Source organism: Mya arenaria, chromosome 12 (assembly GCF_026914265.1).
Source record: "Mya arenaria isolate MELC-2E11 chromosome 12, ASM2691426v1".
In the NCBI taxonomy this organism is placed as follows: Eukaryota; Metazoa; Mollusca; class Bivalvia; order Myida; family Myidae; genus Mya; species Mya arenaria.
Window position 1 is genome coordinate 25,846,917 of NC_069133.1, and position 12,837 is coordinate 25,859,753.

General features: G+C 33.9%; 1 protein-coding gene across 1 annotated transcript; it reads right to left on the reverse strand.

Moving 5' to 3' along the window:
- Positions 1-541: 541 nt before the first annotated feature.
- Positions 542-11,723, reverse strand: LOC128212253 (protein TRC8 homolog). Its single transcript, XM_052917613.1, has 3 exons — positions 11,436-11,723; positions 9,045-9,169; positions 542-8,261 (listed from the first exon to the last, which is right to left on the reverse strand). Exons 1-3 carry the CDS (start codon positions 11,611-11,613, stop codon positions 6,567-6,569), a joined length of 1,998 nt encoding a protein of 665 aa, XP_052773573.1. The 5' UTR covers positions 11,614-11,723; the 3' UTR covers positions 542-6,566.
- Positions 11,724-12,837: the final 1,114 nt, after the last annotated feature.

The following is a 12,837-nucleotide window of genomic DNA, read 5'->3' on the forward strand; positions in this document are numbered from 1 at the left end:
CCATTTTTTTTAATCAGGGCCTTCTTACCACTTATGGGGAAGATAGCCATTTTGGAGTGGAAGTGTGTTTTTCATTTTTTTGAGAACAAAATCCGAGTCCTTTTTAAACATTTTTGGAACAAATGAAGATAAAAATCAATAAAGCAGTGAATTTATCACTCAGAAAAATCATTTAATGAAATGTGAGATACAGATTATATATCATATAAATATATATTAAATTTCAGAGGCTATCGCAAGAAAAAAAACAACAGGTCAAGCCCTTAGGGGAAGTGGCTGGGCCCTTGGCATGGAATATTAAAAAGGCCCCGATACAACTTTTTTATTTTAATAATTATACAACCCCCGCTCGAAGGAAAGCACTTTTGAATTGTTAATTTGACATTCCCCTTTATTTATTTTTGTAATTTGTTTTAAACTTTAACTCTCCGGACTAGATGTTTAAATGGAAGTCCTCTAAGGGGGAGTCTTAGGTCATTTAGCATAAAAGCATAATAAAATAACAAGACATCACTCTTTTCAAGACTTTATAATTCTTCTGATTTCATCATGTTTTAAAAACGAAGCCATCAAATATAACCATTCACAAATATAACAATTAAGAAATAAAATATTTGAACATTTTCATCACAAAACCATTCAGTCAAAACATTGAAAGTCAACATGTTGATTGTTTGTTTGGATTCACCAATCCACTAAGAGATTATATATATATGTGTATATGAAACATGGACTGAAATGCCATATTATATTCATGCACCAAAACTTCTAACATTTCTCAATTCATATCCCTGTAAAATAAACACTCATCGCTTCTTTTTCTAAGGTGAAGTAAGAAGTATTACCCAATAATAATCTTAGTCACCTGCTATACATGTGTTTATGGTCATAGTGAACAATTCTTCCAAGTTTTATGAGAATATCACTGAACATGTGTTTATGGTCATAGTGAACAATTCTTCCAAGTTTCATGAGAATATCACTGAACATGCGTGTATGGTCATAGTGAACAATTCTTCCAAGTTTCATGAGAATATCACTGAACATAAGTGTATGGTCATAGTGAACAATTCTTCCAAGTTTCATGAGAATATCTGTAATACCTTTTTTCAGTTCTAGTCTAGATATTTGCAGGACATTGTCCACACATCACAATCTGACATGAAAAAGACAGGTAATACCTTCACTTTTTATTTTACAACCAAACGAGCCCATATTCTCCAATGTTTTAAGTCTTTAAGACTTGAAACTGCATATTTTAATTTTGTTGTAAATTTATCATTACACCAGCAAATAATTACACATAACACAATGCTAAAATGACTGTTTCTGTTACAAATACCTGTTCTGTGATTGACCACATTTCTTTTTTTAGAAATACAGTTGTAACCCATTGGCTCGATATCCCAGGGACTTGCCAAAATACTTCCCGAGCCTCGCAAATATCCAGCCAAACTGGAATGCTTTCATGATTGGAGTAAAGAGTAAAACAAAAATCAGTCCTTTACATCAAGTTAGATCAAAGGACGAAATCGAGCAAAAGGGTTTCCACTGTAGTTAAATATTAAAGGTATTTTGCAACATTTAAGGATTCACTTTTCTGAGCCTTGGTCTAACACTCGGACTCGAGACGTTAGTGTCAATATGGCGGCTTATTATGGCCCAATACATGATCGCTTTACCTCGGTGGCCAATTTCAATGGCATATTTATGAAAGAAATCAACATCAATAACAACAGCAATAAACAAATGGTGTAACACTTCTTGGTTGGTAGCTATTTTTTAATGATACAGGTTGCATTTAATGTACATCTGGTCATCGTTAGTGCAAAAAACTCCCCTCTGAGCTCCAGGGAATTGGGACCAGGTCTCTTCAAAGGGCGAAAATTTTGCATGAAAAAGTGGACTTTGAATAAACAGAAATAATTCTAATTATAAAATAAAAAGTGCCAGTAATTGTTGTGTCAAAAATACAATCACTTCAACAGAATAACTAGAGTCTAGTGACAGCATAGTGGAGGCTAAAAATGCAGTTACCATCGCAATTTTTAGTGATTTTAATAAAAAAAAGCACAACCAGAAGGAAAATTTTGACCAAAAAAATGGGGAAATAAATATAATTTACATAGAGAGGTATTGGTAAATATTTTGGCCTATACATCATTAGAAAGTATCAGAACGGGTCTAAATTTCAGCCCTCAAAATCATTTACCGTAAAAGCTCTGGGTCCATATTTTGAACCCAAAAACATTCGAAAGACAGCCCTTAACATGTATATGTGAGTAAACACAAGATGACACCAAGTTTGGTGAGAATTGGTTGTATGTTTGCCAAATTTATTAGTTTTTGCCAATTCAAGGGACATAACTGTGAAGAAACTGAGGTGATATGGCAGGTTATTGAACCTGACAGTTATATTCTACCAAAACAAATTCTGACCACATTTGGTGATAATTAGAATAGGTTTCTAAAGTCATTGATCAAACAATAGTCAATACTCATGATAGGTACTAGGTAATGTCCATAATTAAAGAGCTGGATCTCCTGGTGCTGCCTGCCTACACTGCAGGTAAAACTATAATATGCTTTCTATGTATGGGCGTATAAAAAAGCATATCAACATTAAAAACAATTACACAATATAAAACAGCAAATATTATCATGAACTTAAAACCTGGAATAACAATATTAGGTACAGTCACTACTTATCACAGGGTCTTAGATTTACCATCATGCAAATTCCTTCAATCAATTTTATAGAATGTTCTCAATGTATACAAATTAGTTCACATAAACACAATTTAAGATATCCATTAGACAATAATGTGAATAAAAATTTGGGTGCCTGTTGCCTCAATATCATTTGGGTTAACATTTGAGGAATTTTGGTAAAGAAAAAAGAATTTTAAAAGAAATCAAGACAAAATAATAATTTCTATTTCCCATTTTTTTGCCTTAAAAATTGCAAAAAATGTCATTTCAGTTGAAATTAAGTGTAAAAACACAATAACTTAATGTATAGTGTAGTTTTGGTCTTTTATATTTCATTTAAGTAAGCAGCCAAAAATACCCTTTCCAACTATACCAAACTAACATGGGGTAATTGGACAACACAGTCTTACATGCTTAACAGACCTATGCGATAACTAACTTATATATGGTTCATATTCAGTTACAACATTGAGCAAATAAATGGTTTAATTTTAACACTGGAAAATATTGGGTTTTGTTTATCAGTGTAACAAAAAAATAAGTAGTATAAGTACTTATTAAGATATAATAATAATAATAATAAGGGTCCATTTGATCAACGAAGGTACAACCAAATAGAAAAAAAATTCAATCATTTTGGTTTGATATATATATTATTGTCACTGATATAATTGAAAAATTCAACATACAAATCAAACTAGAGCTGAAAAAGAAGTGATGAATACCCCTTGTGGCAAATCTTAGTCAAGGGAGATAACTGCCGATTGAAATGGCAAACAAATTGCAGGGGCAGGTCTGCCAATGCTGACCAACATTCCTATGAAGTTTCATGAGTGTAGGTGAAATACCTTTGGAGCTACATGTGACAACAACTATCCAAATTTAAATAAATTAAGGACCATAACTCTTGTTAGAGTGAAACTTCAAACAAATTCAAGTTGCATAACTGCCTTAGCTGACCTAGATTCCCATAAAGTTTCATGAATGTAAGTGCATAACTTAGGATAGCTCTTCATGTGATACAATATATTTTTCATTTACAATTTAGTCAAGGGCCAAGGAACAGAAACAAAAATATAGTCATATGACCTTTGTCCTTTAAGTGTAATTTTGACCTTGAACCGAGCTGGCAGTAACATGCCTTCTGCCATCACCTCAGTATAGTGAAAATTTGTGGCAAGTAATTCCCTAATCCTGGAGGCAGTTTAAGAGATATGAAGGACATGATTTAGATGGTCAGAAGGACGGACAACTCGAGCAAAAACAATATTTCTCCCCTTTTAAGGGGGTAAGGAGACAGTTTTGCTTTGGGATACTGATTCATAGATGTGATCGTGCGATGCAATCTTTGATAGGAAGATCCCACTGAGCATAAAAACTTCTTCTTTTTTTAACATTGTAATCTGTAGTAAATTAATAACTGTGCAATTGTGTTTTTTCAAATGTAATCAGTAATGTGCATCTACACAGCTTGGTTCACACTGACTAATACACAATGATCGAAATTAACACAAGCTCACAAGCCTTGCACTGGTCACTTGCTCAAATTTCTGAAATTAATAGAGCAGGGCTTGTTAAAAAAATTGATGCCAAGAAATAGTATAGGAATTCGGGCTTTTTCATCTAAAAGTCTAATTTCAATGATTGAATACATGTACCTTTTTTAAACAAAAATAAATAAAACCTGTTACCTGTTTTTTTCTAAATAAAGAATATCACAAACTAATGTTGATATATGTAACTGTAAGATTTTTTCTTTGAAACAAAACAATCCTCTTACAGATATATGTCAATAAATAACGATTTACAATTGTGTACATGTATAATTATGATATCCAATATCATTAATAGAATAATTTTACATTTAAACAAACATATACTGGTATACATATTACTTGAAGATGTTGGTATTGATTTAAGGTAAGCTAACCTATATAATTTATGCAAAAAGTTCATGATCAACTATCAGAATGTCCAAACTTTTCCCACTTTTACACAGAATCAAGACGGCCTAACATAATTCAGAATTTAGTCCTTGGCTGGTATTCATAAAACATCTTGAGTCATTTCTTATCTTAAAGCTGCACTCTCACAGATATACCATTTTTACAACTTTTTTTTTCTTGGAAACAGCAATTTTTTGCGCAAATATCTATAAACCAATGATATAAGATTGCTGACAAAAAATCAGATCGTAGATTTTCATATTTCCTTACAAAAATTAATGTTTTATGGCCTAAACCATTACTAACGGTTTAAGAAAAATGCGTAAAACATCAATTTTTGAACTTAAATATAAAAATCTACAATGGAATTTTGCAAAAATTGGCTTGTTCCAAGATAAAAAGTTTGTCAACCTAGTTCATGATCTCCGTAACTTCAGTTTTACAAGAATATGAAAGGTTTTTGATACAGTTCAAACTAGAAATGTGTCCATAGGACACGGATGCCCCCACTTCGATTTTTTGTCACAGAAAATAAGCCATAATGATTATTCAGGATAATCTGCACATATAGGATAAGTTGAGTTGAGTTGGGTTTTACGGCATCGCAAGACTGTATAGGTTATATGGCGCCATTCAGGCAGGAAAAAACTTGTTGGATCCACATTGGACACATACTTTTCAAGAATTAGATTGGAAACATATATTTTTGAAGTATTTTTGGCAAAAAAGGGCCGTAACTCCTAAATGACTAAAGCGATTTCCATGACTATCGAACTTGATCAAGATATTATGGTCACAAACATGTGTTTAAAGTTTGGTGAGGATTGGACAAACAGTTTTCAAGAATTAGATTGGAAACATATATTTTTGAAGTATTTTTGGCAAAAAAGGGCCGTAACTCCTAAATGACTAAAGCGATTTCCATGACTATCGAACTTGATCAAGATATTATGGTCACAAACATGTGTTTAAAGTTTGGTGAGGATTGGACAAACGGTTTTCAAGAATTAGATCGGAAACAATCTTCGGGACGTACGTACGTACAGACAGACAGATGTACGTACGGACAAGGGCAACCCTATATGCCGCCACTTTGTGGGGGCATAATAACCGAGTTTATGTATTCAGGAGACAGCTGAACATATTCCAGACCATTTACATGGTGCATTAACAGTTGTGAGGAACTCTAAAAGCTATGCTTTCCTTTCTATCCTCTTCAATATTACAGACAACTTGTGTGTGTGTATATTCTGTGTACTTTGTATATGTTGAATAAAATATGTTTAAATCAAATGGTGCATCAGTGGTCGAGGTAAAAGAAAGCTGGTTGTTTTGTATACCTGGACTTGTTGACATTATTATAAGAAAGAAATAAATTTGTTAAATTTTGAGTTATTGGTGACACTCATAGTCCGATAGGCAAAATACAGCTCCATGTTGTAATCTCATGAAATATGACTTCACACGATTACATGAAACAGGAATGAAGTGATTTAGCTGACAAAAAATATTTTTTAGAACAGAAATGAACAGAAACGAACAAATGATCAGAGGCTGTATTAAAAAAACATCTTCATTAATTTTCCTAACTTAAGTATCTCTCTTAGCATATGCTGTACGATACATGTAACTTTATAACATCTGAAGTACTTCATCTTCAATGATTTATCAAAAATGCATACTTTTATATTAAAAACACTTACAATACTTTTTTGTAACATGACTATGAACATTTGAAGAAATTGACTTAAGTAATGACTAAAGAAGTTTTATGAATACCGCCCCAGGATTAATACTTGTTGACATATTTTGTTTCCTTTCTTTTCAAAAAAAACGTAACAAAGTAAAAGAACTGTGGTAAAGTTAAATAAGATAAAGAATAACATTTTGAATGTGTTACAAACAACACTACAACTGTTCTCTATTATGTGCGTTGACTCTGCGCTGGAGAGCAGGGCGGATGTGGGGCCGGACATCAGGCTGCGGGACAGGCAGGAGAGCAGGCCGGGGGACGGGCCTGCCGTTGGGAACATTGTTTTGGTTGGCATCGTCCATGTTTGGGCCTGTGTCTCGAGGCTTTTCACTATCCTCCTCACCAGGTGGTTTATACAGCATCTCATGACACAGTGGGCAGTTGTCCTGCACATACAGCCACTTTCGAAGACACACGCTGTGGTAAAAGTGATTACAACACGTCACTCGCGCACTTTTTAATTCCTGATAACAAATTGCACATACGTCGTTAAATTTTTCCAATTCCTCTACCGTCGCCTCCCTCAGTGAGTTAATCTTATTCACAGCTGTTCGACGTTTCATAAAAACCTTCCAGCCTTCTTTTGCCTGCACAAAAATATTTAAATATGCATGTACACACATCATGATGGCACGGATTGCCCCTCCTGATTCGAAAACCATTATCCATCCACCATTACAAAACATAAATATTCCAAATAAGAACTCTATGGTATTTCCAGCTGAGGTTATGTAATACACATAATCATCTAGCTTTTCCCAAAAAGTTTCACGATAAGCATCAATAATAAATAAAGTATAAACTGTAAGGGATACAAACACTTTTATGATAACTTCAATGCTGAAGGCAGTCACAGCTAAAAGCCAAGGACTAGCACTGTGTCGCTGCCATAAATAGGTCACTAAACACACCGGATACACAATGAGAAATAAGCACATTCCTAGAGCGCGAGCATGTTTCTTAACTGCAGTACTTCTCGAGGCACTGAGAGCTAACAATATTGGATTTAACATGCTGTGTACAAAATGCAAAATGGCAGCAGACAACAGTGCAAAATTTCTGTAAAGGCGAACCAGCCTTTTCTCTGGCTCAAGGCCGGTGAGCCCTGTCTGTAACGCGAGCAGGAAAAACAGAATGGCAGACACTGTGCCCATATTACGATCTTCCTCCGTATCTGAGCCAACTATGAAAGCCATAAACAGTCCGATGTAATGAGCAATAAATGAAATACAACTGGTGGTCCCCAGAAGCGCAATGGATGTCTCACAGCTACGCACCAGGAGGTTTTGAAATATCACAGTTAAATTTTCATGTCTATTTTCATATTCTACAGTTGAGTTTAATAATCTTGGAGGCGGGAAGTTGTAGTATATGGAATACAGGTATAATGAAATCTGATAGCAGAGTCTTAACATGCAGAATCCTCGTAGCACTGTCGGCACAAACAGTCGTGTCCACTGATCTTCTAAAAACGCCTGTAGGCCAATTGCGCTTACTGTGACCTTTATAATATTATACATTCTTTTAAAAGTAAAAAGAATGTTTGAAAATGAGTCAATAAGATCCTGTGAAATTTGAATCACTGGGTACACTATTGCTAAAAATGGACTGATTTCAAAGTAACGCCAGTCTCGGAACAAGGCTTGTATCAGCATGGGAGATATGAATGAGAGGTGGACTGCTGACTGCACCACGGTCTTCACAGTGTTGCTGTAGACTTCGCCAGTACGGCGCACGTCCCAGGCCATGTAGAAGAACCAGGCAAAGAGAAACTGGGAGAAGAAATGCTTGTAGACCTGTCGACGGAAAGTGACAGTCTCCTCAACTGCAATCTCCTCTTCCTCTTGGGCCTAAAAAGGTGACAGTTATTCAAAATCAATACATGTACGCATGTATAACAAACATAAATTTTGAGTGATAAATCTTTAACAACTTACTAAATAATGCATTTATGGAAAATATTTATTACTGATAACAAGATTGTAACAGTGTATTTAATAGATGAAAAACCCAAAGTATTAAATGATTGGTGAATACTAAAAGATTTAGTGATCTACTATAGTCTCATAAGGTAGAAATGCTGTGTATTCAGCACATTTCTTTAAAATAAAACTTGGAATCCATCATTCAAACCATTGTGCTCGACATTTATTCATCCTTTCTGGTATATTTAAACAATTGTATTAATTGAGGTAAATCTTATTTGGGAGTAATAGTGCATCTTAATAGAAAATTGCAGCTCATTCAGGTCTAACTTTATTGTAGTATTGGAAATGTCTTTAAGGAATAAGGTTGTTCCAGATAATTCTTAATATGTTATTCATTCATAATGAATCATAAGTATAAATTGCAATAACTCAATATACAGGTAGCTCTTAACACACTATATATGTGTATACTGATACAAAATAAAAAAATGACAGGTAATTGAAGCTTGAAGACGTAGAAGCCACGCAAAACAAAGTTCTTTGATCTGGTTACCATTCATATCATGTCATCACACCATTACAGCACAATGACCAAATCAGTCTGGTTTAAAATCCTCACAATCATGACAAAAAATATAACATATAAGTTGCCTAATCAGGCAAACTAAAAGCCCATGCAAAACAAACTACTATGATTTTTCATACCTCTATGACAAAGCTCTGATTCCAGTAGAAGGACATGCCGAGAACCCAGATGTTGACGACGTAGCTGTAAATTCTCAGGAGTTGTTTGACAGACATCACAAACATCAGTAGCCCAAGAAGGAACACTGAAAGAAGAGATAGTAATATTCAGTGTACGAAATTAAGATTTGAATCCACTAGCCCATTCAGGCTACCAGATGGGAAATTTTGCTAGCCCGAAACCAATTTCACTAGCCCAAACATAAACACCATAAAGTGTAACTGGTTTGAAAGAATTTATGAAAGTTTGAATACGATTCTGACTACTAATCGACCATGCTCATTCAGTTTCAATAATTCAATAAATGTTCCTTAATCTGGACAAGTCAATGCGTCAATAATCTATTAAGCGAAGTGAACTTCTCACAGACTAAAAAAAATCGCGTCCCACAGAAAAAAATAGGTAGAAAAGTTATAGCGATATAAATATAAATAATAAAGCTTTCAAAAAGGTAAAAAAAAGGTAAAACATATAATCTGACTTTGTTGAACATATCATTTAAGATGATAAGAATTATGCTTGTACAATTAGTTCTCTTATCCAATGCATCCTTGTCAAATCCGATATGCACCAGCTATTGTGCAATGACCATTTATTTCTACTTTCAGTTTCACTTTCAAGTTCTGGAAGTAAGAAAACAAAACAAAAAAACTCGATGTTTCTATTGCCAATATTCCTATAAATGTTAATGGCAAAGCAATTTAACGGTATATAAAAGAACCTTACTGTACTGTAAATTGACAACGATTCAACGATTTAACTATGGCCAATAGTTCTCCTTACTTTTGATTAAATTTGTCAGGAAGTAAATGGGCTCCTGTTTCCCGCGCAGTTAAGACGATATTTGTTAAATGTTTATTTTCTTTTACGCATTAAAGACTTAAAATCTATCATTTAATTTTCGACAATAATAAATTATATTTAAGCGAAATAAATAAAGTATCAATTTTGGTATTGATATTTAGCATAGCTTTTTTTCACTGCCATCGAATTTAGCGAAAACTGCCATAGTTATTGTTAATTTACATAATGGGCTGAGTTATTGACGTCATTGAGTTTGACTGCTGCTAATAGACATAGTTACTGGTTACAAACAGATCGATAATCACTTGTCACTTCAGGCTATAATTACTCTAGACATGTGTTTATATATATTAATTTAATAAACAAACATTCTGCTCATGCTTGCAGCACTGAATCGCAGAGCAATTCGTCTTTTTATCATCGTAAAATTCGGCGATTCTGACTTTGCTTTGATCTTTCGCCGTTGTCAAGGCTACTTAGTCGCTTGAGTTGCCTGGTAGGATGCATTCTTAAATAATAAGCGTATAAAAACACGATGCTTTACGCGTTTAATTGGCATGTTTTTTTTATTAAATTACATTTGGGAAAAACAGTTGCCAGATCTGGCTAGTTTTTATATAAATTCGGTAGCCTGAGCTGAAATTCGGTAGCCTCGGGCTATCGAACTACCGCGAATTTCGAACAATGAATATTAATAACTTAGTAAGTTTTAAGCCAACAAGATTATTGAAATTAAATGAATCTCTGAGCTAGTGATGTTCTGATGATGGATTATAATAAAAAAAAATGATTGGTTGGACCTGGCACGATGACAGTCAATTGAATTTTGGCATAATCAATCAACAATTCAACTGGCAATTTTTCTTCTTCTTTTCTTTCGTTGTTTGGTTAATTTCTGCCAATTTTCTTCTTTGAGTTCATTTATTCATCAGAAAGTGTTCAATTGTTATCATTGACAATATGGCCAAAAGCAACAACAACACTAAATAACTTCAAACATCACATAGCATTAAGCATAGTTAAAAATAACAAGTTATTGAACAAGAATTATACTACAATTAAGGTTTTGGCAAAAACCATAATATCAATGATTGGTTGTTTGTAGGGAACTGATTATTGATAGTCTACTTGGAACCGATTCCCAACACAAGTCTGAGCCGGTAAGCCTCAGAAGGGGAGTAATCTGTGGAATCAACATTGTATTAATTGGAATTGGAATAATTTTTATCTGTTCAAAAACATTTTAACTTTTCTCCAATGATCTCTGTGGTCTTTAATGAAATTTAAAAACCCCAAACAGGAACACTTAAAATTGTCCCTACCCTACCCTTCATTTCTGGGACTGTTGTCATATGAACAGAAAAAAAACATTCCGGTTAAAAGGATTAATAGGTAGAGCGAGTAGGTAAGAACCAGAGGCCCAGTTATCTCAGCCAGCTAGAGCAACATGCAAGTGTTTCGGCCGTTGTGGATGCTGGGCACAAACCCTCAAAAGTTTACTTTAATGTGTGTATTGTCACTGAAGATTAAATTCTACCATTTCTTACCAAAAATCATAATGAAGAGCCATATTATATACTCTGCCCATGTCATCTGCGGGTCATTTGGATCAAAAGGAAACAGGAAGGCGAGGAAGGATTTGTTCAACACACTGTCGAGCAGAAAAAGGGGAGGGACCCTCAAAGCCACATTGAATACGGCTTCAACGCCCCCCGGCAAAGCCATTATTATGTTCCTGCTAAATACAATTCCTAATTCTTAACTAACAGATGTAATTCTTTAAAGAACAAAAATAAATAAAATATAAACACGAAATATGACGATATTAACATCAACCCAACGAAACAGTACAAAACCAAAAATAGGCAGCAGACAACAGTTTTAGATAGAGGAGAGTTTCTAATCTTAACGCATTGATCTCCCCTTATATGCATCCATGATCTCTGTCAACTGTAGCATTTTTTAACGTTTTGATGGGTGGTTCAGTATCATTCACCGTTTCCCTTTCACTTTGATTAAAGCTGCACTCTCACAGATATGCAATTTTTACAACTTTAAAAAAAATAAAGTTTGTCTTGGAACGAGCCAACTTTTGCGAAAATCCATGGAAACCAGTTAAATAAGACTGCTGACAAAAAATAAGATCGCAAATTTTTATATTTAAGTAAAAAAAATGTTTTATTCATTTTTTTAAACCGTTAGTAAAGGTTTTAGCCATAGAACATTAATTTTCGAACGGAAATATGAAAAACCACGATCTGATTTTTTGTCAGCAATCTTATATTATTTGTTTGAAGATATAAACGCAAAAGTTTGCTCTTTCCAAGACAAAATAAATTAAAAAAGTTGTAAAAATGGTATATCTGTGAGAGCGCAGCTTTAATAAAGGAATTGCACTAAAATATTAGATGTTTGAATTTAGAAATTGTGAGAGTGAAAACGAACAATTGTAAACAATGTTTCATCAGTGCCCTTTTGCACGTGCGGTGCCTGGAATTAGGAGTTATTATTGGTCCCACGTGGTGCTAATAAACAAAATCGTCACGTATATACATGCTTGATTTAAACATTGCCGTAAAATAGCATAAATTAACAACACATTAATTGATATTCTGTATCAAATTGTATATCAATGAATACACTACTTTTAGATATACTCTTTGCATGTCACATTTTGTTTGTAATCAGTACATTGAATAAATAAATACGTTTTGAGCAGTTAAATGATTCTAATCAAAGGCGCTCACAAAATTCACTGCGCAGTGTGCACTCAAGATTTTGCACCACAGCCGATTCTCTTCTTATTTATTTATAAATATATGATAATTAGTTAATGAATTTGATATTTCATATACCTATTCGTGACAAAATGAACAATAAAATATGCTTTCGATTTCGCGAAAACCAGAACGTAATATAAATTACATGTATAATGTATGTGAACTATTA

Bases quoted from the DNA above. Each gene is read 5' to 3' on its own strand.
- LOC128212253 (XM_052917613.1), bottom strand. From the start codon at position 11,613: ATGGCTTTGCCGGGGGGCGTTGAAGCCGTATTCAATGTGGCTTTGAGG. The intron at 9,170-11,435 runs GTAAGAAATGGT...CTCTTCTTTCAG, and splicing joins GCTCTTCATTATGATTTTTG to TGTTCCTTCTTGGGCTACTG. The intron at 8,262-9,044 runs GTATGAAAAATC...TCACCTTTTTAG, and splicing joins ATCAGAGCTTTGTCATAGAG to GCCCAAGAGGAAGAGGAGAT.